The sequence below is a fragment of the Aythya ferina genome, assembly GCF_964211825.1.
Source record: "Aythya ferina genome assembly, chromosome: 4".
NCBI lineage: Eukaryota > Metazoa > Chordata > Aves > Anseriformes > Anatidae > Aythya > Aythya ferina.
Genome location: NC_140300.1, coordinates 62,535,797 through 62,562,087, shown reverse-complemented (window position 1 = coordinate 62,562,087; position 26,291 = coordinate 62,535,797). Strand labels below are relative to the sequence as shown.

Genomic DNA, 26,291 nt, shown 5'->3' with positions numbered 1-26,291 from the left:
CTGAACTACCCATCTCCCTTCACATTGTGTTTCAAGACTTCTGTATATTAGCTCTTTCACAAAGAAAAAAACTTCTATTCCTATGTGCACATTAGAAAGTTGATTTATCCTTGACAGCTACAAACAAGCATAAGCAGGTTTATTTCCAATATCACTTTTGGCATCCCATTTCCTACAGAAATTCCAACTCTAATTTGATAGTCTCAACATTAAAATGTATTTTCACAGAGAAAAAAAAATAAATAACACTTGGGAAGGATCTAAAAGCACAGCTTTCCCAGCCTGCATGTTGCTGATGACAAGTCATAAAAATCAGGCTGTTCTGCCACCACGTCCTGGTGACATCCCTCATAGTAACAATGCAATTTTGTACCAACGTGCTCGCCCTCTGAACACTTACCCTTGGGCAAACTGAGCAGCACAGTCTCGTATAGCTCACTAAAAAAGGTCCGTTTTAATCCACTCGATCTGGTTCCCCTGACGATTGCACACCAAGCAGGGCATCTGCTGACCTAAAAGCAAGCACTGAGACTTCCTCTGAGAGGCGCTGCTTTCTTTGCCCCCGTCACCAGGACGAGCTCTCTGGCTGACGCAGAGCAGGGGAGAACAACAGGCGTGGGGAGGCACCAAGAAAAAAAATAAACAAACAACCACCACCAGCACATCTGATAACCACAAGATACTGAGAAGCAGCATGGAGCAGCGTCTACAAACTCCTCAGCCAGCTCCCCGGCGAATCTCCCAGGAGAGACAGAGGATCACGGGTCTGCCGCTGTACTTCCAAGGTTACCTGTCAGTCCGGCAGGTGAAATCCCAGGTAAGGTGCATGGTCCCAGAGAGCAGAAACATTTGAACATTTCCTCAAAATATTATTGCTGCGTATCTGTTGATGATGGTGGTGGCAAATGCTTCTCGGTGCTGGCTGATGCAAATAGGTGCACTGAAATAGTGATAGCAGCTTAGTTTGTGCTTTTGTTTGTTTCTGTTCATATTACTTGTGGGGAAAAAAAGGAAAATAAATGATGTAAGGTAACTGTCAATATCTCTAGGATCCCATTATAACAACCATATTATAATATTATAATCATATACCTGTTGAAACTTGGATTGATTTTGACCGATTTCATAGCTACCAGCACAGTGAAAAGCTAATGCAATATTTTTAACACCGCGACACGGTTATATTGCTCCAATGCATGATTTATTTACTGAATGCATCCTGAAATCTTCAGGGACACACCACCTGAAGTATATATGAGCTACACGGCATCTGTTTTCTCTTGTTGGTATGAGCTGATGATTTCACATAGGTAGACTAGCTTGGAAACAAAAGAGGTTTTTTTTTTTGTTTTTGTTTTTTTTTAATTTTATCCCAGGATTTTATTATTAAAAAGACACAAACATATAAATGCTGGAATGCTTTTATCTGTACTATTACTATCATGTATGTTCAGAGCATGACCCTATATTAAGCTGATCACCCTTTTTTAGCACTTGATAACGACAATCCCTATACTTAATGTTACACAGTGATTTTTACCCTAACCATACCTACACTCTCTGTAGTAGGTGCAGATGCAGAAAGTAGAAAAGAAATGTGAGTTATGCTGTGCTAGAGGTAGATATAATCAGGAGACCAAAATAGCACTGTGGTTCACAAACACAGAAACAAACAGGTACCACAGAAAACAGGAACAAAACCAAAGAAACAAAAGTAGACTAATAATCTCACTGTTAATTTTTCTGCAGCACTAGAAATTATTCAATGCTTTGCCTTGTTGTAACAGGGCACAACAATAATACACACCAATCTGAAGAGATTTAGGTGGGCTGGGCAAGTCGTATTATCATTTATGAAAAACCAGACACTCAAGAATAAATATATTAAAGGCTGTGAAACAATTACAAATGCTCCTGGGCAACTACTACTATATCTCCATAGAGCAGAAAGCCTACATTATAAAGTGTGGTTCAAAACTTTCCTGTAACATCCAGCCCCACACCAAGCAAGCATTCACAGGCTTCATTAATTTGCTAGGGACAGAGAGTTTAAAAAGGGCATTTACACCTTAATAGCACACCGCAGTGCTCAGAGGTTGGGGTCCAGAGGCTAAAGACAGTAGAGAATCTTACACCAGCAGTTTATCAGAAAACACCAGAAAGACTAGTTAGAAGCTAGCAGGACAGGGAGCAAGGACTGCCAGCAGGATACTTAAGGAAAAAAATTGTTCACTTTAGTTCCTAGAGACCTAGTAGACTTCACTAGTTACTTCTTTCTCCATTTTTGTGAGTATGTATAACTTTGTGTCAAAGAAAACCCCCCAACAAAACAAAATAAACACAAACATAAAACAAGTAAGGAAACCAAAAACTAGAACAGAACTTCTGCGTTACAGGTTTGCGTTCCCAATTCCACATCCCATAACAGCTGCACTTCCTGGGGTATCAGGGTCGCAAGAAGATGGAGAAATGTACAGAAAGCTTTCCCATTACTTGGGTATGACTGTACTAGGGAACAGAAAGAAGAGTCAGACAGTCATACTTACTTGGGCATGATGTTGCTCTATGAACACAATGTAACTTAAAAGACAAAGCATGCAAAATGCCATTTTGAATACAGGAAGTGCGGTTAATAGGTCAGACTGCTCTCAAGATCCACAATCCTGCCCCTATAGCAAGTAAACTGGCATGATCAAAATTATATGCAGATAGACACTTCAAGGGAATACATTTTTTTTCCCATTCCTTACCCTTTTTAAGTCCCCTGACAAATGCTAAAAGCATTTAATTTAATTAAAATGAAAACTTTCTAATTCAATGCCAAATTAGGATAGTAGAGAAAAAAGCCTAGAGCTTTTTTCTGTTTCTACCTATCAAAAATAACTTTTTTTTCTCTTAAAATACTTCAAAAATAAATATATACATGATCTTTAAAACACCTGTTTAAAAGTACATGACATTTTTTCTCAGCAGTTCTTTTACTTTCAGCACTGTGTGAAAACTAAAAGATCGTCTTGACAAACTGACACTTCCTCCTTTGTAACAGGAATTTAAAGCGTATTGGACAGAACTGAGAGGAACTGTGCTCTTCTTTTATGATGATAAGAAAGCACCAACAGTGAGTAGTGTGCTATCTTTGTAACTGCACGGTGTGTGAACCGCATCAGTTATTTTCAAGAAGTAATCCCGATGTACCCAAGACACCTCTCTGTGCCCTTTCCCCTCTCCCACCTGCACAGTCCATAAAACAGTACTCAAAGTTGTAACAGAAAGACTGAAAAAAAAAAAAAAAAAAAAAAAAAAAAGACAGAAACAAACAATAGCATTTAATCTGCCTCATTAAAGCAAAAATGAATTATTTTTTTTTGGCACCTAAGCTACAAATGTATCCAAATTGCTCCATAACGTTACTGCATGCTCTTTCCTCAGCTGTGCACTAGAGTAAAAATATATCTTGGTGTGTAACATAACTTTCCTCTATGCAGCTGAGACAAACTTTGGTATGATCATAAAGTACTGTGGCTGTGGGTTTAGCTGAAGTCACAAAACAAGTAATTGGAGAGGTGTCTTGGCTTTAATGTGTAATTATGGAGACTAAGATGAGAAAAATCCAGAAGGCATGTTGTGGGTGCAAAGAGCTTTTGTAAGCAGAAACAAGGGACTGAGCTTTGAAATGTCTGTCAGTGAAATTTAATTCAAGATCTAGAAGAAGTTTTCATGCATTTTCTTCTAAACAGATTTATTCGAAGAGCCGCTAGATCTGGGGTGAAAATTACAACTTGTGCTATTTCTTTTTTTGGTTCCTCAGTACTCACAGAAGCTAGATATATCAGCTTTGACCTCAGCAACCAATATTTATCCAAATGAAAACGACTCTTCACAGTTCATCCTGACGTTGTCAAATGAGGAACTAGAAGTGAAGGTAAGAAAAATGAAAGTTATGATTTGTAAGCTGCTTGGGGCATTACCCCATCTGTCACAGATATTCAGAGCTCCACTCTGACATGAGAGTAGAGCTACCTTCTTTGGTGTGGCCAGGCACCAAAAGGCAGCCAAAGAGGGAAGCAGTGCATAGGAACTTAACACCAGGGAAAATTCCTCTCAAGACATTAGGTAGTTTTCTCTGGAGTATCTGAGAATATAAAGTGAGCAAAGAATTGAACCTAAAAAAAAATAATACACAAAAGAAGTCAGGAAGTACCCCCCTGAAAGGCTCAGGCCATCTGTAAAACCAAGAAGGGCAATAAAATATCTTATTGGCCCCTTGGAACAGCTCAAAAGCCATACTAGAGATTATAGAGCTCAGGGACTACCTTGAAGGATTTGCAGTTGAAACTCACCTACCTCCTTACTTTGGCCTTCCGTTTGGATCCACACACCTTACTCCTCTTACTCCAACAGAAACCATAATTTCTTTCCTTCCCACCTCCATCCTCTCTCACTAATTGAACTTGGAGCAACTGGGGAAGCGCAATGCTTCAGGGTGTGACTGACGTAGCTTGGCAGGAGGCTCATTTCCAGGCAAGGCACTTCTAAAGGGATGAAAGTTATCTGAACATGAAAATGTTGCACTTTGTTTGCTGCAGTTATTCTTACACTGTCGCTCTCTGTTCCCTCAGGCTGATAACTGTGAATATGGAAAAGAATGGAAGGGCTTTATTCTCACCGTAGCAAAGGTACGGAAGGGTTTTGTTCTCAATGTCCAAAGTGTGTATGAAGGGTCTTTGTGCATGCAACAAGTTGTCTTCCACAGACATAAAGCTTTGCTTCTAATGTGCTTGCACACACTCAGCTGCCTGTTCATCCCCTAAAGAGAGCAAAATTCAGGCTGATTTCACCCCACCTCACCTGCCATGGTATTTAATCAGACACAGTTCCCAGTCCACTGTTTGCTGTCTGGGGAGGAAAGACTTCCAGCATAAGACCATCTCCTGCACCTGTGAAAAAGGGAGCCTGCTCTGAGAGAAACAACTTCTTTAGTTATTTAACATTTGAGGAAGAAATAAATGAAGAAATGGCTCAACTGCACACCTGAGAGAACCCCTTGAGCCCTGTGTTCTATTCTACTGGGAAAAAAAAAAGGCTTAATCTCCCACCCTGCCTTCATGTGGCACTTAGGAAGAGAGAACCATATCTGATGTTTCCCTATTATTCTGAACAGCTAACAGGGGCTCCTTTTATTGGTCTAGCAGTCGAAACTCACAGCACTTTGCCAGCTGTAGTAGTTTGAAAATCGAAGTAACTAACTTAGATCATTTTATCTCTGGCTTTATTTCTCTGTCTCTTTAGATAGCCAAAACCACTTTTCTCCCCTTTCTTAATGCACGGGGAGTCCTAGGTGTCATCTACATGTTTAAGAAAAAATTGCTAATACTGTGGAATAACTGTGCTATAGTCATTCTATGTATATTCGTTCTTACTTGTATGAAACATCTTGGTTAAACTCACTTTGAAAAGAGCAAGACATTCTTTAATAATGACCAGTAGAAAATAAAGGAAGTTTCTTCACAGATAACTTTCTGTTGGTGTAGCTGAACCACTCAAAAAGATGAAGTGAGCTGAAGTAGATTAAGTTGCATTTATGTAGCCTTTTGCAGTATAGAATCCCTGATACTTTGCAGTTGCTCACATTGTTCCCACTTTAATCTGGTAAACCACAATGCAGATGTATTTGCCCCACTATTTTAACATAAACAGGTCTGCAGTGTCTTATTCAAAGCAGCATACCCAGACCGTCCAGATTATCACACTTGCTTAAACTGAGCAGGTAAGAAAGAGCTCTGCATGCCAGCTGCATTCTGGAGGTTGCTGTGATGGCACAGAAACAGTTGCTCACATTTGTCCAGTCTTTTCATTTCTAACTATGCTGTTCCTTTTTAGTTGTCAGTTCCACCAGATGAGTTGTTGCTACCTGAACAACTTACGAGAATGCACGAAGTGCTAGAGAAAGAAAAGAAAAGAAGGATCACGCTTGATGACCATTCCAATGCATCCTTGAATAAAAAAAGCCTTCACGAAAGCCTTCCTGAAAGCCTTCCCAGCAAGGACAACAGCAGTACAGCCACTGCTATGCCAGCGTAAGCTCTGACAGAAGTATGCAAACCCCAACCTGACTAGAGAGCCTTCACTTCTTTCCGAGTATTGTTTTCATACAGAGGTTTGAAATTCAACTGTTATACATGGGGTTTAAAATATTCAATGAACAAGATCTACCTCAAAGCCTTTCAGAGATTTTGTAAGGGAAAGATTACTCCTGCAGCTTTTCCACACTGCCTTTTGTTTTGCAAAGGTTGAGTGTAGTGTATTGCTACGCTTGATAAACCTTTTAGAAAACCACGTTAGACTGGCATATCTGCCCTTCTGAGAACATGCTGATTACCCTTCAAAGTAATTCCACGTTGCTCTTCTCACATTTTTTTTGCAAAGGTTCATAAAGCAATCTATCTGAACAAACGTGCCACTTCCTCTATGAGAAGGGCAGAGCACTGCTGTCCTGAATTATGCTCCTGTAATAGCATTATTCATCAGGAGTCCTTCAGATGTCATGCCCCTTGGCAGCCATGGCTAATTACCTTGGATGAGCCTAGCACTGTTAAGAAGCATCAGCCTGGTAGACCACATCTCTTTGCACAGCTCGGAATGACACAGCCTTTCTTGTGTAACTTGCATTCACGCTGTTTCTTCCCTCCCATCTGTGCAGCTGCTTCTATGCAGTATCTCGGAAAGAAGCGATAGAGATGTTGGAAAAGAATCCTTCCTGTGGGAATTTGATCCTGCGTCCTGGCAGCGACAGCAAGAACTACGCAATCACTGTCCGACATGGGCCAAAGTAGGTTGAGTCCATAATATATTTCACAACTAGTACGTACTGTATTAAAAGCTGAATTAATAATACCCAAAGTTGACATGCGAAGCATATTCCTCACCTTCAGACTATTCTGAACAAGGCAAACAGGGCAAGAAGGGCATGGGCCTGAGACCAACTTGCCAGTTCTCTCCTCCTCCAAAGCCAGTCAGACTAAACAAAGAAACAATAGAGACCCACCAGCAAAAGCCAGTGTCCTTGGGAAAACACTTTCCCAGCTGCTGTCCAGCCATGAAACCCTACTCGTAAGAAATCCTTGTGCAGAATGAAAATGGAACAGGCCTTATCCCTTTGTAAAATGAATAAAGAAAAATGAAAGAAATGTTTTCAAACAGTAACTTGGACTAGAAACACACCACATTTTAACTGAATTGCCCCATTTTACCTTTGCTTTTAGTTTCAGAAGAGTCACCTGAGACACCAGGAAACAACATTTGCAATTCCCAGTGTTCCTAAACTATGACAAGAAAAAACACATCTTGCCACACACCTTCAATAGGCTCTGGGGATATTACAGAACACATCCATTGCTCCTGCAGAGGAATTCATGACAGCAATGGTACATCATAAGTTATTTCATTTCTAACAGCGTATCAACTGTCATTTCCTTTCCTTTCAGTGTCCCGTGCATAAAACACTACAGAGTGATGTCTAAAGAAACAAGTTACATTATTGAATTGGAAAGAAAGGTAAATGAGCAATTCCCTCTTTAGAGATTCTTAAGAAGGTGTAAGAAATATTGCTTTATAGAAAGTTAGAAAAGCTACAGTAAATTCCTAACTATAATTTGTGAGAAAATATCTATTTTACCTCTCTTTAGCCCATCTTGTCTTTCTTTAGTCTTTTGCCTCTGTTAGGCTAACCAATCTACAGAAAAAAAAATCTAAAATTAGAAGAGGAAAAAGTACCCACAACCTCTTCTCTTCTACTGAAAATATAATCAAACCACCAGCAACCACAAAACACTCAAGATTGCTTTTTCTTTTTCCCCGTAATTCAGCCTTCAGTAATAAGTCTGAGAAGTGAGCTCTTATTGCAGCTAGAGGAAGTTCAAAGTGCATTTCACATAACTCTGAGAAATAAAAATAACTTAGTTGAGGTGCAATCAAGTGCGTACGGACCTTATTACTTGGTTTTAAATATTTTTTCCACTTTCCTTAAGAGTTGTTTAACCAGTGGCCTGAGAAACATCCTAATGATTTGAAATAGCATTTGCTGTTAAACTACCTGCTGAAAGAGCACCAGCAGTCATTGAAGAGCATGAAAGTGCACAGAGCTAAACCTTTTTTGGTTTGTTACTCATTTGGTAGAAGGGAAGGAGTTGTATGTTTGAGGATCAGCCTGCAGAAAGCTCCAGGGAGACCTTACTATTTGTCAGGGAGTGTAACTAAAAAAGGGTAGATTTATAATAGATATAAGGAAAAATTTCTTTACTGTGAGGGTGCTGAGGCCCTGGCACAGGCTGCCCAGAGGAGCTGTGGATGCCCCATCCCTGGAGGTGCTCAGGGCCAGGCTGGATGGGGCTTTGGGCAACCTGGTCTGGTGGGAGATGTCCCTGCCCATGGCAGAGAGGTGGAATTGGATGATCTTTAAGGTCCCTTCCAACACAAACCATTCTCTAATTCTATGATAAAAACATTGCCATATGTTGCAGGGAGCTGTCCTAGACCTCACTGCATTGAAATGCTAGATGCAAATCCAGTACCAATCATTCAGAGAACATTGCTAGGCACACCAGCCTGCCAGCATGTTTTCAAAATGTATTCTCTCTAACGCATGCAGTATGTTTTGTTTGATGTTTTCTTTTTGTTTGTTTTGTTTTTCTGTGAAACAGGTGTCACTTGCAAGTCTTCAGGATGTCATCAATTACTTTGTGACCCAAACCCAAGGAAACTTGAAACCATTTGTCATGGGGGCATGCCACAATGCTCTGCGGACGGCCCACAGTTCTGAAAGCAAAACACAGAGAAGCCCTGCTGAAGGACAGAGGCACAAGGAGGAGTTTACAGGAACTCCACTATTACAGCTAAGCTGAAAACATTTCCCATGCTGAAATTCAGTTCCTTTCTTCAAACAACTAGCCACAATATTTCCAAAGATACAAGGAAAGGTTAAGAACGTGAACTTACCTAAAGCCCTTACCTCTGTTTGATACAAGCCAGATGTGCATATAAACACTGCCTAGCTGAAACCTGTGTTATTTTAGGATGCGAGAGATTGTGATGAGGTGGCACGGGTGTTTCAGCATTGGTAGAAACTGGTGCCAGAGTTTTCTTTCTATGCAGTCATTATTCTTGAATAGCACTTTTTAAAATAAATGTTCACATATTTACCATATATATTTTGAAAATGGAGATAAATAGATGGAAATGTGTACTTCTTACTCCTAAATCCATCAAGGAGGCCGTATCTGTCAAAACAGCCTTGTTAAGAGTAGCATGATCTTGACACAGAATCCTCCCTACTCCAAGCATTAAAGAGACAGAGCCGGGTGCTAAATGCCTCATTTTGCATGCAGGAACATTCCTGCAACTATTTAGGAAGTAATTAATTTAATGTAAGAAATTAAGGGAAAGCTAATGTAAATTTTGAGCAGACTATAAAAGAAGCATGAATGAGAAAGATCTTTAATGCCGATACAAAATTTAATCTCTGCCAATCAACTGCTCTTGCAAAGAAAAACATTTTGAAAGAAAGGTATTTGGAGTGTTCTAGCAGAAAGGCAGCTGGTTCTTCATTGCTGCAGGGAGATGGCTAGCTCTAGCTGCTGCATGAGAACATAGCATCAAAAAATCCTAGGCACACACAAGGCTTTCATTACAAAGCCAAAAAGCAGTTCTGAGATTCCAGGTGGTGCAACGAACCTCTGCACTGCTAGCACTGTACTGGCAGTACTGGAGATCTGGAAGACCAGCAAATCTCCCCAGCCCAAAGCTCACTTGCCCAGCCTGAGTTGAGCCCTTTTAGCGTGATCCTGCTGAGCACCTGCTGGGACTTTGGGGAAAAAAGCAACACTAAATTGAAAAATGGACTGTATCAAACACAAATTCATGCCAAATCTGCTCACTCCCCTCTACACAAGCTCCAACATCGACACATTCACCCTCTGCATCAGCAATTCAGAAAATCTGAAAACATGAAAAACAACTTTAATAGCCACTGGACATGCACAGTCCTTCCATATAAAGTCCTCTTACGTAATTACTTGTGAAGTGTTCTCTAGGTTAACTTATATCCAGAAAATCTTAAAAAGGTCAGCTAAAAACATTTATAGACCTGTTTTGCATTTTTGGTTTTTCTATCACCAACTGTTAAAGTGAGAGGAACCCACCCGTAGAACAGACATGCATCCACCAGATACACACAGTAAGAACAGTACAGGGATACAGCCTTATCTGTCAGTTCTGGCCCTGATACTTGCCATCCTCTACCTGGAATTTTTGGCAAGGTCCTCACAAAGCTGTATGCATTGTCATTAGCAAGAGCCATTCAGCCATTCCGTTACTTGTATCTGAAAATTGATTTTAAACCCTGAGGGCTGTCAGATGGCCTTCTAGCAAAGTAGTGAGAGTAACACTATTTTTCTACACTGCTTACTTCAAAAGCAGAAGCATGTTAACACCACACCAATGCACCAGAGCATACTTACTGAAAATTTCTTTTGCGGCTTACAACTGTGAGAGGTGACAGTGCTCTTCATTTAACCTAAACGTTCAAGTAAGACATCCTTAGTACTAATTACTGATTTCAGTTTAGAGTTTAGATTCTACCACATGGAAGTATATTTTGGTTGTTATTTAGAAGTGAAAACTTACTGTCTGCTTGTACTTTCTCTACACTGTAAATGTAGTAATCCTTTCTCTTGTTTCAGAAAAAAAATCTCTATAAGAAGTTCTTAAAAAAAAAGAAATAAGTTAGGTAGTTTAAAAAGCACTATTAATAATCTAAAAAATATCTATAAGCTATACTGACCATAAAACTATATACACCTTTACAGAAGGCATCCTGTATGTAAGGGCAAATCCCATATATTGAAATAATTATGTTGATTCCAGCTATTCAGTTCCATACATCTTGGTGTTTAAGTGCCCAGCCTAATAGCTATTGTTCCTGACTACAAGTATCTGAGAAGGTGGGGAGAAAAGAAGGGTAAAATTCCTAACCAATAACGTTAATTAAATGTGAAGATATTCCTAAATCTTAACAAAGGATAATCAAGGATAAACAGTGAAGTAGTTAATACCTTTTGCAACAACCACAGGATTTAGAGATGGGCATTCACTGTCTCTAAAGCTTAAAAATATTAAAAGGTTTGTAGTTCTTTTTTTTTTTAAAAAAAAAAAAAGTTTGTAGCTCTTTTTTTTTTTTTTTTTTTTAACCCCACTTCACTATCATCACTGGGGAAAACCAAAAAAAAACAATCCACCCTCCCTCAGCCACATGGACTATGAGCTACACTACCCAGTGTTTAAATGACAGAGAAGATAAGGTGTTGTTACAGATGCTTTTGTAATACACCTCTGCCTCAATACAGAGCAAAGCAAGTCCCTCGTTATTTCCAATAAGCAGATTCTTTATATACCCTAGTAACTGAAAAACCTCAGTGCAACTCAGACCCATGCTGTGGACAGGTGTACAGCATAACCATCCACTGTAAGGAAATAGTACCAGAAGGAGCAGCTGAGGAAACAGCGTTTGCTGTGACAAACATCTGCAGCCATTTGCCTTTACCTCCTTTCAAAGTCATCTCTTGCTACAGCACTCTCAATTTGGTAAGGGCAGAAAGGCTCAACCACACTGAACATTTTCTCTTTCTTGAAGGCAAAGTTTTATTGTTGAAAGTGTTAACTCAGCTCTCCGATAGGGTTCCACTTTCCCCATATTGCAGTATTCCCCAGAGAACAGTCTTAGTGCAGATAATGAACAATTCCAGGTGTCTTGACTTCAGGGGAGCTATGACAATTTTTATACCTGTTCAAGACCTGCCTCCCTCTGTTTCCATGTGGAGACTGACATTAAGACAGCTGCTCTGACACACAGCATCATGTACAGTTCAGAAGAGAGCACCAACAACACAACAGAGCAGCTCATCTGCTTTTAAGTGGAAGTCTAAACATTTTGGATGGATTATCCCTCATGTAGATGGCAAGATTGAAATTCTCATTTGAGAAGAAAATAACACGTGAAATGGATTTGACAAAAATATCATAAAATGGCAGTTTCCCCAGTTTTTGCAATCTTCTCTAAGCAGTGCTTAATTTGCACATGGGGACAATTTGTTACGTTCACTGTTCTTCTCGCTTTCTTCAGCTCCCCACAACTTAAAACAAATCTTGTCTTTAAGGTAAGGACTGTACTGGACATTCCATCTCATGGAGTGACCAATCCTCCCTTGAGTAAACAGGTTTGAAGGTAACAGGAGATGAAACAAGTCCAGTTTGTCTTCAGTGCAAAGCAACTGACTTTCACCATTTGTTTTAATTAAGGCTTCACCAAAAAGAAATATATAGTACCATCTTTAATAGCTGAAAATTAGCACACTCCTTTCAAAACAAATGGTCCTGGAGTGACTTTTGCACCTCTACCATCAATTGTCTTCCTGAACAAAGTAGTATCTCACTGGTGGCCCTGGCAAGTCTTCATCTCCATCAGTCTCTGGAGCAAATGATACTGTCAAATCCACGTACTTTTTATCAGCAGATGGCTTCACAAGCTTTTGCATCCTACAAAGAAACAAACAGTTTATTGAGGTAATATAAGAAGGATTGACAATGGGAATTCAGAGCCAGACTAGGAGAAATTTCACTACCAGCAATGAAGCCCAACATACCAGAAACCACATTAAAATGGAGAAGGAGCTTCCTTTTAACAATGGACACAAATAGACACACAGGTTGTTCCCGTCTGAGCTATAGCAAATGGCATTATTCTACTACTTTTGACACAGTCCTCAGCCTGCTAGCGAGCTATTACACTGCTCACTAACAAGGGCTCAGAAGAAATGACAAGAGAAAACGGCCACTGGGGATTCCTCACCCGTGTGATTTGTCTTTGGCATCCTGTTAAGGCACAAGATAAAAGTAGCTTTCTGTGCAGAAATTTGGTCATGAAGTAGGACCAAATTCTTGGTCTACCAATGGCTCGTTTTAAGACTTCATTAGACAGACCCTCTCCAATGCAGACACCAGATATGCAGTTCTCATAGAAAGCAATTCTACTGAATTCTAACAATTCTACTGACTTTCCAAGTCCTTGAATTTTGAAAGTGAAGAGCTATGAGGGGGAGAAACGGAAAAGAACTAGGACTTATTCTTCAGGGACATCAAAGCAAGCTTTAACAAGATAATCACGTCACATTTCAGTACGACTTCCCCTCTTTGCCCTCTGGAGTCCTATTACAGCAATAAGCAATAGCTGCACCTTGGAGACTTAAATTGCACAATAATTACTTCGATCAACCTCACTTTCATTGCATATCTCTGGATGTCTCAAAACTATTTTTTTTTTTCCTCCAACTTGGAACACTGGTTCACGAGGCCAGCTCAAATGCTAGGAGGCTTGAGGAACACATTTATTTCTATTCCTCACAGGACACTTCAGAGAATGATTTTACTTCTGGCTAAGCCTTAGCACACAGGACAAAAAGCTGCTTTCCCCAAAAGTACTTGTTCCCTCACAAGAACACAAAGCATTAGACTCTTCTTAGCAGAGATATTAATGTCATATCCATTTGCATGAGGAATCCTCAAAGTACAGAGCAAGGTGAGTAAACGTCTCCAAAACCTGCACCTAAGGACTATGCTTCCGGTCAGTGCTGTAATTCTGAAATGAAGACAGCATCTTGAAACACTTGTTGTCCTAATATAACAAGATTTTAAACACCTTAAGAAAAAAAAAAAAAACCTGCAAGCAAGACCTGAATTTGCTGTGCACGTATCTTTCAAAGCTTTTGGGACTGCTTGTAACAGAACCCCACAAGCTGTAACTACATGGAAAGCTTGAACAGTCCCAGGGTTAATGGAAAATCTTGATCTTTACACAGAGGCAGCTTCAAAGCAGGCCTTTGACTTTATTACAAACTCCACTCACTCAAAATGATTTATACAGCTGTAGGAGAAGGAATATAAACAACTGTTCTGAGGTGGGCTATAAATTCACATCTTGGTATGCCAGGCACCCTACAGGCAGCACCAACATAGACTCTTCTCTCCCTGGAATTTTCTCACACAAGTTCTACTTTCCCTAAAGTTACCTACTAGCAGATTACTGATCAATACTTATTTGTGAGCACTGACCAACAAACACTTCAGAGGAGTTGCGATGGACAAATTTTGAGCTACAGAAGTTCAATCGACACGTAAAAGTAAAATTAAGCTTGGGTCAGATCTGGCTATTCCTTTGCAAAGGTCTATCAATCAAAAAATAATAATAATGGCCTGTACTCACACCCTCTCAAATTTCTAGTTTGTTATACCCTGATGTCCTGTCAGTAAGCATCACTCAGTCTTGCAAACTTCATTTTTAAAAGGCCTAAAGTAAACTAGAATCTCAAGGAATTACCACAGACTAAACAGGCTACCATTAATCTCAGCTTGCAACCAACACATTAACTCCTTCCTGAATGTCTTCCCCTACTTTCAGAACTAAGTTGCTAAATATCACCATTAGTTTTAAACCTGTTTAGAAAGGATCACTTAGTATTGTTTTGATTAAACCAAGCTATATTCCGTCTCCAAAAAGTTACTGTCAGACTTCTTTGGGTTTCTCATTCTGACATTCATCAATTAGAGTCATTAGAGTTGCATTTTCTAAGTCTCCTGTCCTCAGCACAGAAGTTAATTCACCACAAGAATTAATTCACTTTTTTTTTTTTTTTTTTAAAGGAACAAAGTACCTTTTTTCTTTCCCAAATATAAACAACCAGAAACCACTTTGGGAGAAAATACTGCTGTCAGACACACATTCTTACGATACAGCCAGTGAACATAATTTGTAGGTGCATTCACATCCCTAGATCCATTTTCCAGTTATACTTACGTCAGCTTTAATCTTTTAATATGACCTGGCATCACAGGAACATACAGCATTTTGACTCCTTGTACAACCATAGTTGGTTCAATTCCATATTTCTCCTGGAATTCACAAATTAGAATGTATTAAAGGACTATGCCAGCTGCACAACCCAGCAGACAACTACCGTTACTACTACTGCTAATTATTGAAAACCATAGGATTCCAAAAAGAAAATGAGATAATACATGGATGTTGACAGAAGTTTTATTACGATACATTTAAACAAATGGAATTAAAGAATTTGAAAATAAGCTTGGATGTGTGAATTTACAGATTTAAGCTCCCATTGAAATTCTTTCTACAATTATTCTGATTTAAACAACAATTTGACAACGTCAAAAAAAAAGTCAACAACCCAAAACAAGAAAACGCTTTCTTCTCATCTTTCATTAACTCAGTACAACAGATATCTTACTCTGACAGCGTTTATGAAGTCCAACAGTGTAAAATCCTCTTTTCCATAAATTGTCCACCTGTCCCAGATTGTAAATGATATCCCATTTCTGTTTTAAAAAGAGAAAGATGGTTTGTTACTTCAAAACAGACACTTTTAAACATATATTGAAGAATTGCTCTCTCTTCTAGTGACTTGCTGTTTTATCTTAAGCAAAAATCTCTTCCTTGTCTCCTGCCATTTCTCCAGCCCTTTCACCTGGCTAAGCACAAGACACAAAGCTATAACTGAGTAAACATAATATCTGGCAATGAATTTACTGAGTTCTCAGACCTACTGAAAAATAGGTTTTGTATTGACCAAGATACAGAAGTGCATCGAGTCTGAGCAGACAGGATATTTATTAATAACTGTGCTGCATATCTATCTCGTCTAGATTTTTAGAGCCTAGCTACCAACAGCTTCCACTGAAAACAAAACTAAGCCCTTAAAACCACTAGCTTTAAAATTAGGACAGAAGAGTGTATGAGCTGCATTTCCACACAGGAAATTGAGTGATGTATTATGGGACATCCTTGGCAGCAGTATATGGCTAATAGAACTTGATAGCACACACAAAGTTATTCATCATCTTCCAAGTTTAAAGAATGAAAATAACCAACCTTAAATATCTGTATTTTTTAACTGGAGTATGACCACAAACTTTGGATCCGTTACACTTCTGCTATACAAGCACGTATGGATTTAATCTGATTATCTACGTTTAGTAAGTACAAATCTCACACATATAATGTCTCACCAACTTCTAAGTGAGAGACATTAGGTTTCCAGAATACCGCCCTTCTACCATCATCCTTCCACCATCACCCTTCCTACCTGATTTCAGTTCTTCTTACTTCAGCAGTTTCTGTAAAGACCATTATGGGAATGGCTAAGTTGAGAAAACAGTTCTTGTATGCATCAGCTGGGTAACCACCCACAACTTTGATGAGTTCCAGTGCAACCTGCAATACATCAGAATCACTTGCTTCCATAAGACCCACATTAATTTAATTAGGAGGCCACACAACTGTAGGATAAGTTGTTGAGGAGATCACCCTTTGAGCAATTCACAAAGTAAATCGCGTTAAACGCAACCCAAACATACCACAGAAATAAATTCTTCTGCTGCTGCTGCAAATGTTTAAAATGTTCAAAACTCTTCCTAACGCAGGACTCTTACACAATTCTTTAATTCAAGACACCCCGCCCCAAGGCTTGCAGTTCTGTTGAGGTGCATGGATGTGAATTAATACTGAATAGATCATTTCCACTCTTGACGCTGCCACTCTGACGGTAATAATAATGGCAAAAAACAAACCGAAACACTTATCTTCAACTCCTCTTTCTGGTCAGCAAACCAGAAATAAAAGTACTGAGGGCTTACCACAGCTGAAACCACGAGTGACCTTTCATACTTGCACAGAAGAGAATAGAAGAATGTGTCCTGGTTTCAGCTGAGGTAGAGTCAATTTTCTTCATGGTAGCTGGTATGGTGCCATGTTTTGGATTTAGGAGGAAAGTAATGCTGATAACACACTGATGTTTTCCATTGTTGCTGAGCAGTGCTTACACTAAGTCAAGGACTGTTCAATGTCTCACACCATCCTGCCAGAGAGGAGGGCTGGGGGTGCACCAGAAGCTGGGAGGGACACAACCTGGACAGCTGACCCAGACTGGCCAAAGGGATATTTCATACCACGTGATGTCATGCTCAGCAATAAAAGCTGGGGAAGTTGGCCAGGTGCCTCCCATTGTTTGGAGACTGGCTGGACATCGATTTGCGAGTGGTGAGTAATTGCCTTATGCATAACTTGTTTTGTGGATTGTTTTCTTTTTCCTTATTAAAAACTGCCCTCACCTTGACCCAAGAGTTTCACTTTGTTCCCCAGTTCACTGCCCTGTCTCTCTATGGGGGAGTGGATGAACACCTGTGCAGTGTTTAGCTGCCTGCCAGGTTAAACAACAGCAGGATGTAAGTTTGAAATTAAAGTATTTATGACATATTAGACTGGTAATTATCATTATAGAATGAATACTTTGTGATCTTAAATAAAGAAAATACGAAAAAACATTTCTTAGATGAGGCTCTATCTGGATAGCATTAATGAATATCCAAACGTTAGTGGTTTTAGGCAAGGAACAGAGGAAAAAAACACATGCATTTTCAGAATTTTAAAAGCATACTTACCAGCCCTGAAACCGCAGCAGTAGCTGTTGCAATTGCAGGAATAATCTTTCCAGCAATGCGCTTTGTTTTGAACCGATCTGCCGGTTCGATGTTGTACATCTTGGCTCGTAAGTTTGATGCTGCTGTTATGAAATCTATATGCCCATTACTATCGTCATCTTTTTCAAAAGAAATGGGCTTCATTTGCAAGTCATCTACTCGTAGAAAAAAAAAAAAAAAAAAAAAGCAAAAATTGTTAGAAAACAGAAGGTGTGCTAAACATAAGTTACAGGGAAATAGAACCTTAACAAATACATTTTTATTTATTTATTTTTTTAATGTTCTGAAGCGTGGTGCCATACTTATAACTTGCTTTTCCGTGCTAGAAGGAAAAACTTCCCTATCAATATTAATGATGACTGTTGTTAGAAGTGAGTAACTAAAGAAATATCAAGAGATCCAGAATACAATTTTCCTTGCAACACCAGGAATAGATTTTGCATAGTTCTATGGATATTTCTTATTAACCTCTACCATGTTATAGCTTTTCTACTCTGAGAATTTCCTGTAAAAGCTTTGTTTATCTGTTACCACATTGGTACAAGTTCAGCAGCATGGCAGACAGAGGTTTGAGTCAATTCTCCATAGGATGGGTTAGAGCTAAAGTAATTTTTCTCTTCTGTGTCCATGGGCTAAAAATCTATGCACGCAGTTCATGCCGCCAAACAGAAACAGAATTCAAACATCTACATTTTAACATATCTAGAAGATGTTGATGAAGACTAACAGCCTTCACAATTTAGGATAATTTCAGAATGTTTCCTGTAAGAACCAACTCTCAAGTTTGTCATACCAGAATCACTTTCAGCCCATCTGGGACCTAGTCAGGACCTCTTCCCTCTTTAGAGGGAATACCCTGCTACCTTCTCACAGTTATCAGGGCTGCATTTGTGTGAGAGTATAACAAAGAACCCTATACTCCTGTATTTCGGAGATTCTTGCAAGTTATAAGGTCAAGCAATATAGACAAATTACCTGCATGGTACTTTGGAAAGACTTAGCAATCGGCTGTCTAATTCCTGCAGAATTACAGAACTTTTTTTATCCAAAGACCTGAATGTCATGCTGCTGCAGTGCAATTGCAAGATGTTACCCATCTATAAAGTTAGCTTGTACTACTCACTTTCCAAAGCTTCATTGGATAGTATAAACTTCTCCAGCTGGAAAATAGCATTTCTTTCATCCTCACTGCTGACTGGGATATGATCTGGTTTTCTTGCAGTTTCATCGGTCTGTACAACCTGCAAGTGTGTACAATGTTTAAGTAATAGAACACATGGACTTTGTACAGCACAAATGTACTAAATTTTGTGTGTTCCCTGCAGTCCTCCCTCCCAGGTACAAGAGGGGCATGGACTTGCTAGAGCAAGCCCAGTCAAGGGCCACAAAGATCATTAGGGGACTGGAGCATCTCTCATATCAGGCTGAGAGAGCTGGTGCTGTGCAGCTTGGAGAAGGCTCAGCGGGATCTTATCAATGTGTGTAAGCAGCTGGTAGCGGGGAAGGACAGAAGGTGGAGCTGGACTCTTTTCATTGGTGCCCAATGATAGCACAAGGGGATATGGGAAGAAACTGAAGCATAGAAAATTCCATAAAAAATTTAACACTTAAAACCAATAACAAACAAATAAAAACAAACAAAAAAACCAACCACACACCAAAACAAACCACAACCAAAACTGTAAGGATGGTTGAACACTGGCACAGGTCACCCAGAGCGTCTCCAGTCCTCAAAGGGATTCAAAACCAGATGGGACACAGTCCCAGACAAACTGCTCAAGCTATCCCTGCTTGAGCAGATGGGTTGTACAGTCTCCAGAGGCCCCTTCTAATATCAACCATTCTGTAATTCTGAGTCACAATAGGAGTTTTGTCTCATGAGACAAGCATTCATGACACAAACATTAGCACTGGGCAAGAAAATATGAAACCACCCAGGGATATATTGTTATTTTTAAGCGATGACAAATGCTACCCACTGCAAAACAATACTTGAGCTGTTTTGAAGTTAACACTTCAGAAATAAACAAAAGTAATGACACTTGCTTAGTACTACTTAGAGAGAAATAATAAATTGACTCTAACCAAGGATTGCTTTGAAGTTGCTTATGAATGACATTTTACTACTTTAATTATATAGGTATAAGCTCGTGTAAACTTAAAGACATTGGAGACTTATGATCACACCCATGCATTGAAAAGGCTACTGCAAGTCATTTACAAAAAACCCATAGAAAATCCACCTCGCATTTAGTGGCTGGTACATGGACACCTTAGCTCTATTCAAGTTAAAGCAGTCCTGCATGTCACTCTCTTGTTTCTCAAAAATGCATTTTTATTCATGTTTATTTCATATCAGCATCAATGCACAGAGTAGTGGCAGATGTGTGACACTGTGTGTGGATTATTTTTTCCTTAAAATTGAAGCCATACTTACTTTGTTTGAAGGTCTGAACTCTGGTACCTTCACAGATGAAGTTATCTTCAAAATTGTTTCTTCTGACAAATCCTATTATGGTTTTGAAGAAAAATAATTTAAATTCATAGTAACTGAAAAAAGTCCCCTCCCAAGAGACTGCATATGCAGGAACATTTCGAAGAACACCAAAACCAAATAAATCCCACAAATAGTCATTGGTGTTCCACTGGGACATCAAGTCAGGTTTACAGTGCACAAGACCCACAGTGATATGAAGTGCCTAGCACTAGAAAACTGAACAGAATTCATCTGTCTGTGAAATAAAGATTATTCCAGTAGCCTCTTTGCTATAAAGAAGCAAACACATATTTGTCTATACAAATGCAAGATTTGCAAGAAATACAGAATAGTATCAACATTGACTGGGATTCATGTAAAAATAGGTATCAAAGCTACATCCAAGCTTAAAAAAAAACACAGTATATTTCATTTGTATGTTCTTTAAAACGTCTGCAACTGTGTTTTGTTCAAAGAGTACTAAAGTCACGTCAGACATCCTGAGGCAACATAAATACTTGTTACCATGTGTCTGATTTCTGTAGATCTACCATGAGGGAAGAGGTGCCATTTCTTTTACCTGGTGTCTGCAGCACAAATGGCAGGGTAGTTTTGCATTAATTGGAATTTTGCTCTGCAAAGCACAGCAAGTCTGACTGGCCTAGAACCAGTCAGTCTCCCTGCACGGCACCTGGATCCACATATATGTCTGGGGTCTCCCAATTGCACGTACGGCATTACTCATGGCACAATACTTGAACTAGTTCAGCAGATGTAAACGTGACTTGCAGGAAAATTCAATTAGAAAAGACAAAAGGTAACAAGAAAAACAAAGGATAAGCAACAGAGAGGCTGTGCCTAGTAATTATCAATAATAAAACACCTCACAAGACAGCTAAGATACTTGATCAAAAATGCCTTAAAAAGATCTTTCAATTCAGTCATTATATTACACAGGAACCAGGTCTGTCAAAATAAGGATTTAAGAGTTCAGAGCTTACTGAAAATACCTAATACAGCAGTCAGTTGTTTTCCTGGTTAGTAACTTTAATCAAAAAGAATACATATGAACAGCTGCTGGACAACCAGTGCTGATGGATAGATTATTTTAAGAACCACTTTAGTTATTGGAAAGGACTGGCAACTGGAGACGAGACCAAAACTGAATGTGTATATCCAAGTTATGAAATGGGGACACTATTGCAATATGGATTACCTTTTCTGTGAAGGGAACACAGTACACGGTTGCAAAGAGTTTTGCTGCGCTCACAATGAAACCATAGTGCCTGAAGAGGAAGAGATATTTTTTAATTTTTTTTTTTTTGTTCAGTGTCCACATGAAGTTTTGCAACCATATTCAAAGAGATCTTGAGAAAACACATTGAGAAACATAACGTCTACCCTTCAGATCACGCAGTCCAAAACAGACAGATTTTGAGGGACTCAAAAGTCCTTCCCTTCTATCAAGTGTCGGTCTAACTTGTACTGCTATAAAGCCATTGTCTTTTATGTCCTACTATGGGGTGAGCTTTATAGGATACATTAAAATGCTGAGCCATACTTACAAAGGATCATTAAATTCAAACTTCACTGGGAAAGGTGGCCTCTTTGGTGACTGCCAGAACAAACCTGGTAAGAAGACAGACTTATGATGAAATCCTAAGGAATCAGGAACAGCAATGCATGATATATGGCATGAATTCATAGAAGGCACAAGACAGGGTCTGTACTTACTTCCATCTTTTAATCGTGTATCAAGGGGAAACGAATGAAGAAGCTGAAGAGCCTAGAGGAAAAGTTAGAATAACTTCAGTAATTTGTCATATATAGATTGACACAGCTGCACAAAATCATGCCTTCTTTTTAGCAACGATGTGAAATCTTGATACAGCTTTTAACATACCCCAGCATACAGCTGATGTCATTTAAAGAAAATCTGAAGACATATTTATCAATAGAGAGAGCTTAAAGACAAATACGTACAGGCAGAGTGACTTGCTCATTCATTCACAGGATAAAGATGACAACGTCACCTCACCTGTACCACGTCCAAGCAAGATACTTCATCCAATAAGCAAAGAGTTCCCCCCCACCTTGTTGTCACTTTAGGATTCTGGCACACCAATTCACAATTGGGAAAGTAACATTTTTATAACGTGACAACTGTCATCACAACCAGGGCTTCGATACACATGGATGTGATATGTTTATTAATACACAACATCCTGATCACTTCTTTCCTACACAATTCCTCAGCACACACACAGACACTTCAAACAACACTGTAGGTCAGACTTTCAGAATGACTGGCTTATATTTTAGCCAACATTTCTATGACAGCTTTAAGAAAATCAGGGATATGGATATGAAGAATTAAGTAACAAAAAGTTTAGTGGGAGAAAAAAAGCTATTGTCCTTTAGTAAAAGGCATCTGATAATCCTGCCGCTCTGGAAAAACAAAATACCTAGTCAGTTAGAAAAAATGCAAACAAAACTGCGTGGAAACTACTGAACAAAGCCATTGGGAATTAGTTAATTAAGCAGTCTAAAAAAAGTAAGAAGAGGAAGGAATGCAGCATTTTAAAATTTCAAGTAAATTTTGTTATTTATGAAGAAGAGATGGAAGTGCATGCAAAGACTTGGAAAACTAGTTATTAGGAATAAGTTCTCTAAAATCCCTATCAGTCAAGCGTTGCCTTATTTCCACATCTTAGCTACCTACCTTATGGCTAAAATATTTTTCAAATTTTACTCTTGCTAGTTCCACACACTGAGTCCAACTTCGGGGTCTTCTACTAAGTGTTTTAATAACATGAAAGCAGCCTTCTAAACTCTCCCCTGATTTTATTCTCTAGATACAAAAGAAAAAAACAAAAAGATTAAAACAGACAAGATTCATCACAAAATGGTCAAACAGTAAGTTTGATCTTAGTAAGTTACAGGCAAAAGGAAACAGAACATCACTTTATGAATATTAACCTTTATTTGATCCTTTCCTTGTGTCTTTCTACAGAAGCTGTCATCTACTTAGTTTTATTTCCACCTGGTCCTACTGACCGTTAGCCATTTCAGACAAAAAATAAAAACAATTCAGCTGTTAAGTCCAATCTATTATGTAGTTAAATTCACTTGAAAGTAAATCCTCCCTTCTTTTTTTCCCAGCTGGGTGCACATGAGTGATACTCACTAGTATTGTTGGTAACAATCCCTCAGCATTTCTGATACTTCTATATCACGTACAGAATACATGAGCTAGGGAAGCATACCACGCACAAAACTTGGCTTTTATTAGAGAGCAGAAATACTGCTCCTATGAAGGATCTACAAATGACTTGGCCAAATAAGCCTTCAGATTTTCTGAAGAAAGTAAGAAAATAACCCAAATCTTACTTAATGTAATCGCTTTTCTTGCTGGATTTTGTTCCCATTCGTTGAACATAAGCATTAATTCAAACTCTGGATTTTAACGTGGCAACCTTCTCCTACCTGTAAAACTTCTTCTGCAGATGGATAGGTCTGCCAAAATTTGTTAAACAACGAAGGCTTGTGAGAAAATGAACTTTCAAACTAGAAAACATGAAGAACAAACATGGCATTTTACAAGAAGTAGATAAGATCCCCTATCTTTCCAAATACACAGTAAATTGTGTCAAAAATCTACAAACTCATTTACTTACCTTATCTCTTGCCCACTGTATCGTATGTTCAATGGCAGCTGGGAAAGATTTCAAGGTACAAAAAGGTATTTCTTCTTCTGGTGGATCCCGCTGTATTTAAGGAGAATAAACATGGGCTTACTAAAGCTTATTGCTAATAATAGCACCAAGAATTTACATACTATGTACGTTTAGAACAAAGTTTGGTTTATGTTTATTTGTTTATAATGACTAATCTAAAAAATACCAGAAAGTGAAATTTAGCCCTAAAGCAAAAACAACAGAAGTTACCAGCCAGATTTTCCAAGATGTGCAGTTCATATTCACACACGCTCACAAGGAGAAATACGCTATTTCACTCAAGGCCAGAAACAGTTTTCTTCATTGCTTCTAGCAAGACTCTAAGGACGGTCAACATCAAGGCTACGTGGCAAGTGGTATCATTTCATGGTGCCCTTAAACAGTGAATTTCTACCTTGAAAAGGTAGTTTCATAGGAACTTAAATTGAGGGATAATGCAAGAGTTTGAGTATCCAATTCAATCAGAATTAATATGTATCCTTATGGAAACAGGCAGACGAATGTCTAGTACAGAGTCTGCTCAAATTTAATTTCTTGAGAGCTTTTCTTAAGAATCCAAGGAAATAACTATTTCCTAATAGGACTGAACATCAACAACTCAAATGGGTCACTTATTTTAGACAGATACGTAAACAATTACAGATTTATAGGTTATCATGGGACTAGCTACAGAAGCTAAGTAATGGTCTTAAACCACTTACGTGACTATTATATGACTCTGTCAGATGAGGCACAATAACTTCTGTGTGTCCTTTTGTTCCCATAGTTCCAGAGTCTATAAGAGGACGCAGGTTTGCTACGCAACGACTGACATGGAAAGACACAGACTATCAGGATACAGATTACTCACTACACTTGCCTTACAGACATTACCAGACCATAAGCAAAACTGACTCTAGGACCTTTCAAGAAGAGTGGAAAGCTTAAACCAAACCCAGGAAAAGAACAAGTTAAATAAGAAGAGCTACTTCAAGTTCGACTGTGACAGCATAAACCTGAGCCAACCTAGAATTCTTTTTAAATGTAAACATCCCTACTTAAAAATTTAGAGTACATATACCTCCACATAAATAATTCAACCTCAAGACTGCTACAATATTATCCCCCTCAAACAGGCCTTGACAGCAGTTCATTTCCAAGAAGCCAGTCAGAGGCTCCCTCCCATGTGAACAGCAGCATTTGCACGAGAGCAGAGCTGGTTTTCACCACAAGCTTAAAACTCTTCCTCCTCCCAGCCAGCATCTTCACCAAGGAGCAGAATAAATCTGAGTAAAATGCTATCAATCTTAAATTGGAGTTAAGTTGAAATTCAAGAAGATTAAGAACAGAATAATAAAATTATTCTCAAATAAAAATGCGAACAACCCTCGTTTCCTTTTCACAACCTACCTATCAATGTACCTCCTCGCCTCAACATTGTCCAAAGCAGTCACAACCACATCTTGCTTTGTGTAGAAGTCATCACTGTAAGTGTTCTCAGTGGCTGGACAAACTTTATTAATATATGAGTCAATCTTTAAGCAAGGATTGATGTTCAGAGTTGCTTCTGCTGCAGTATAGCTTTTAGGCTTCTGAAAGTGCAAATATATACATGCATATCAACATTATTAAAATAACATCTGAGTCAAGTATTGATTTCATTTGCTGATCAGACAACAATTCACTTTGATAGAAATGTTACCATGCAAAATACACAACAAAGGTGACTCTTTAATCATATACCTCCCTCACAAAAATACATCTTAGGTTAGTTTTGGTTTTAGTTTTATTTAAAGTAGTGGGTCAGAGACCACAGTGCTTGAATAGTGCAGCATAAATATATCCAGTAATTGAAGCAAATGCACATGCTCCCTCTCATGCTCTCAAAATGCTGTAAGAAAGGAGCAGTTCCTGACTGTCAGAGGATAAAAACCATCAGTTACTGCGACTCTGACTATGCAGCACAGACATCAAAGGCCTATGAATAATCACATTACTGCAAAGTATTCCACACAAAACCAATTTCAAAAGCTAAACTGGAATAGAGGTTTTAACCTGCTTGACACTTCTAGCCACTTTAAAATGCTGCATTCAATTATCTAGGGATCTCCACTTAAAACACCAGAACTCAAGATAGCGTGGCTTCTGAAAGCTTGCAGAGGTCACTCTCCATTTATCTATCCAATCAAAATATAATCTATTCCTAGATTTGCTCAACAAACAAGAGGTAAAAATCCAGCTGCTGAGTTTTGGGCAGGGAAATCCCTTGTTCCCACTGCTGTGAAGATTTGAGCCGCTTTTTAATATTTTGTGCCATGTTTGCAAGCACAGGGATACTCTCTCTGCTTCTAAGGAATTAACAATTTCCATGCCATCCATTTACTGAATGTACCTTTTTTTTTTTTTTTCCCCTCAAGTTATTTACCTGCTTAATGAAGACTAAATTAAGACAGACTGCAGCATTCAGCTAACACTTAGGTCAAGTTTCATCAGCATTA

General features: G+C 38.8%; 2 protein-coding genes and 1 long non-coding RNA gene across 4 annotated transcripts in view; 2 read left to right on the top strand and 1 right to left on the bottom strand.

The window, feature by feature from the left end:
• Positions 1 to 532: 532 nt before the first annotated feature.
• On the top strand, positions 533 to 9,202 carry STAP1 (signal transducing adaptor family member 1). Of its 2 annotated transcripts, XM_084516891.1 has the most exons (8): positions 533 to 817; positions 3,047 to 3,118; positions 3,809 to 3,922; positions 4,620 to 4,676; positions 5,881 to 6,077; positions 6,701 to 6,829; positions 7,485 to 7,554; positions 8,700 to 9,202. In XM_084516891.1, exons 1-8 carry the CDS (start codon positions 695 to 697, stop codon positions 8,898 to 8,900), a joined length of 963 nt encoding a protein of 320 aa, XP_084373017.1. In that variant the 5' UTR covers positions 533 to 694; the 3' UTR covers positions 8,901 to 9,202. The 2 variants fall into 2 exon arrangements, with proteins under 2 accessions (XP_084373017.1, XP_084373018.1); XM_084516892.1 differs by lacking the exon at positions 3,047 to 3,118.
• A 2,467-nt stretch (positions 9,203 to 11,669) lies between these two features.
• UBA6 (ubiquitin like modifier activating enzyme 6) overlaps positions 11,670 to 26,291 on the bottom strand; it is a 32,050-nt gene continuing 17,428 nt past the window's right edge. The window contains exons 20-34 of the mRNA XM_084516886.1: positions 25,204 to 25,385; positions 24,516 to 24,621; positions 23,755 to 23,844; positions 23,564 to 23,644; positions 22,800 to 22,928; positions 21,812 to 21,863; positions 21,643 to 21,706; positions 21,294 to 21,363; positions 20,039 to 20,110; positions 18,725 to 18,842; positions 17,563 to 17,756; positions 16,209 to 16,336; positions 15,354 to 15,441; positions 14,903 to 14,997; positions 11,670 to 12,588 (exon numbers count right to left, since the gene is read on the bottom strand). Of these exons, the coding sequence (XP_084373012.1) occupies positions 12,453 to 12,588; positions 14,903 to 14,997; positions 15,354 to 15,441; positions 16,209 to 16,336; positions 17,563 to 17,756; positions 18,725 to 18,842; positions 20,039 to 20,110; positions 21,294 to 21,363; positions 21,643 to 21,706; positions 21,812 to 21,863; positions 22,800 to 22,928; positions 23,564 to 23,644; positions 23,755 to 23,844; positions 24,516 to 24,621; positions 25,204 to 25,385 (1,605 nt within the window). The 3' untranslated portion in view covers positions 11,670 to 12,452. The remainder of the gene's footprint in view (positions 12,589 to 14,902; positions 14,998 to 15,353; positions 15,442 to 16,208; positions 16,337 to 17,562; positions 17,757 to 18,724; positions 18,843 to 20,038; positions 20,111 to 21,293; positions 21,364 to 21,642; positions 21,707 to 21,811; positions 21,864 to 22,799; positions 22,929 to 23,563; positions 23,645 to 23,754; positions 23,845 to 24,515; positions 24,622 to 25,203; positions 25,386 to 26,291) is intronic.
• On the top strand, positions 16,343 to 25,442 carry LOC311435654. Its single transcript, XR_014692303.1, has 5 exons — positions 16,343 to 17,161; positions 22,091 to 22,217; positions 23,091 to 23,192; positions 24,128 to 24,217; positions 24,581 to 25,442. It is a non-coding gene; the product is annotated as an uncharacterized lncRNA (long non-coding RNA).

What these genes read in the sequence shown, in the direction of transcription:
- STAP1 (XM_084516891.1), top strand. Translation starts at nt 695, where the DNA reads ATGGAGCAGCGTCTACAAACTCCTCAGCCAGCTCCCCGGCGAATCTCC. An exon ending in TTATTCTCACCGTAGCAAAG is followed by an intron (nt 4,677 to 5,880) that starts GTACGGAAGGGT and finishes GTTCCTTTTTAG; the next exon opens with TTGTCAGTTCCACCAGATGA. An exon ending in ACTGTCCGACATGGGCCAAA is followed by an intron (nt 6,830 to 7,484) that starts GTAGGTTGAGTC and finishes CTTTCCTTTCAG; the next exon opens with TGTCCCGTGCATAAAACACT.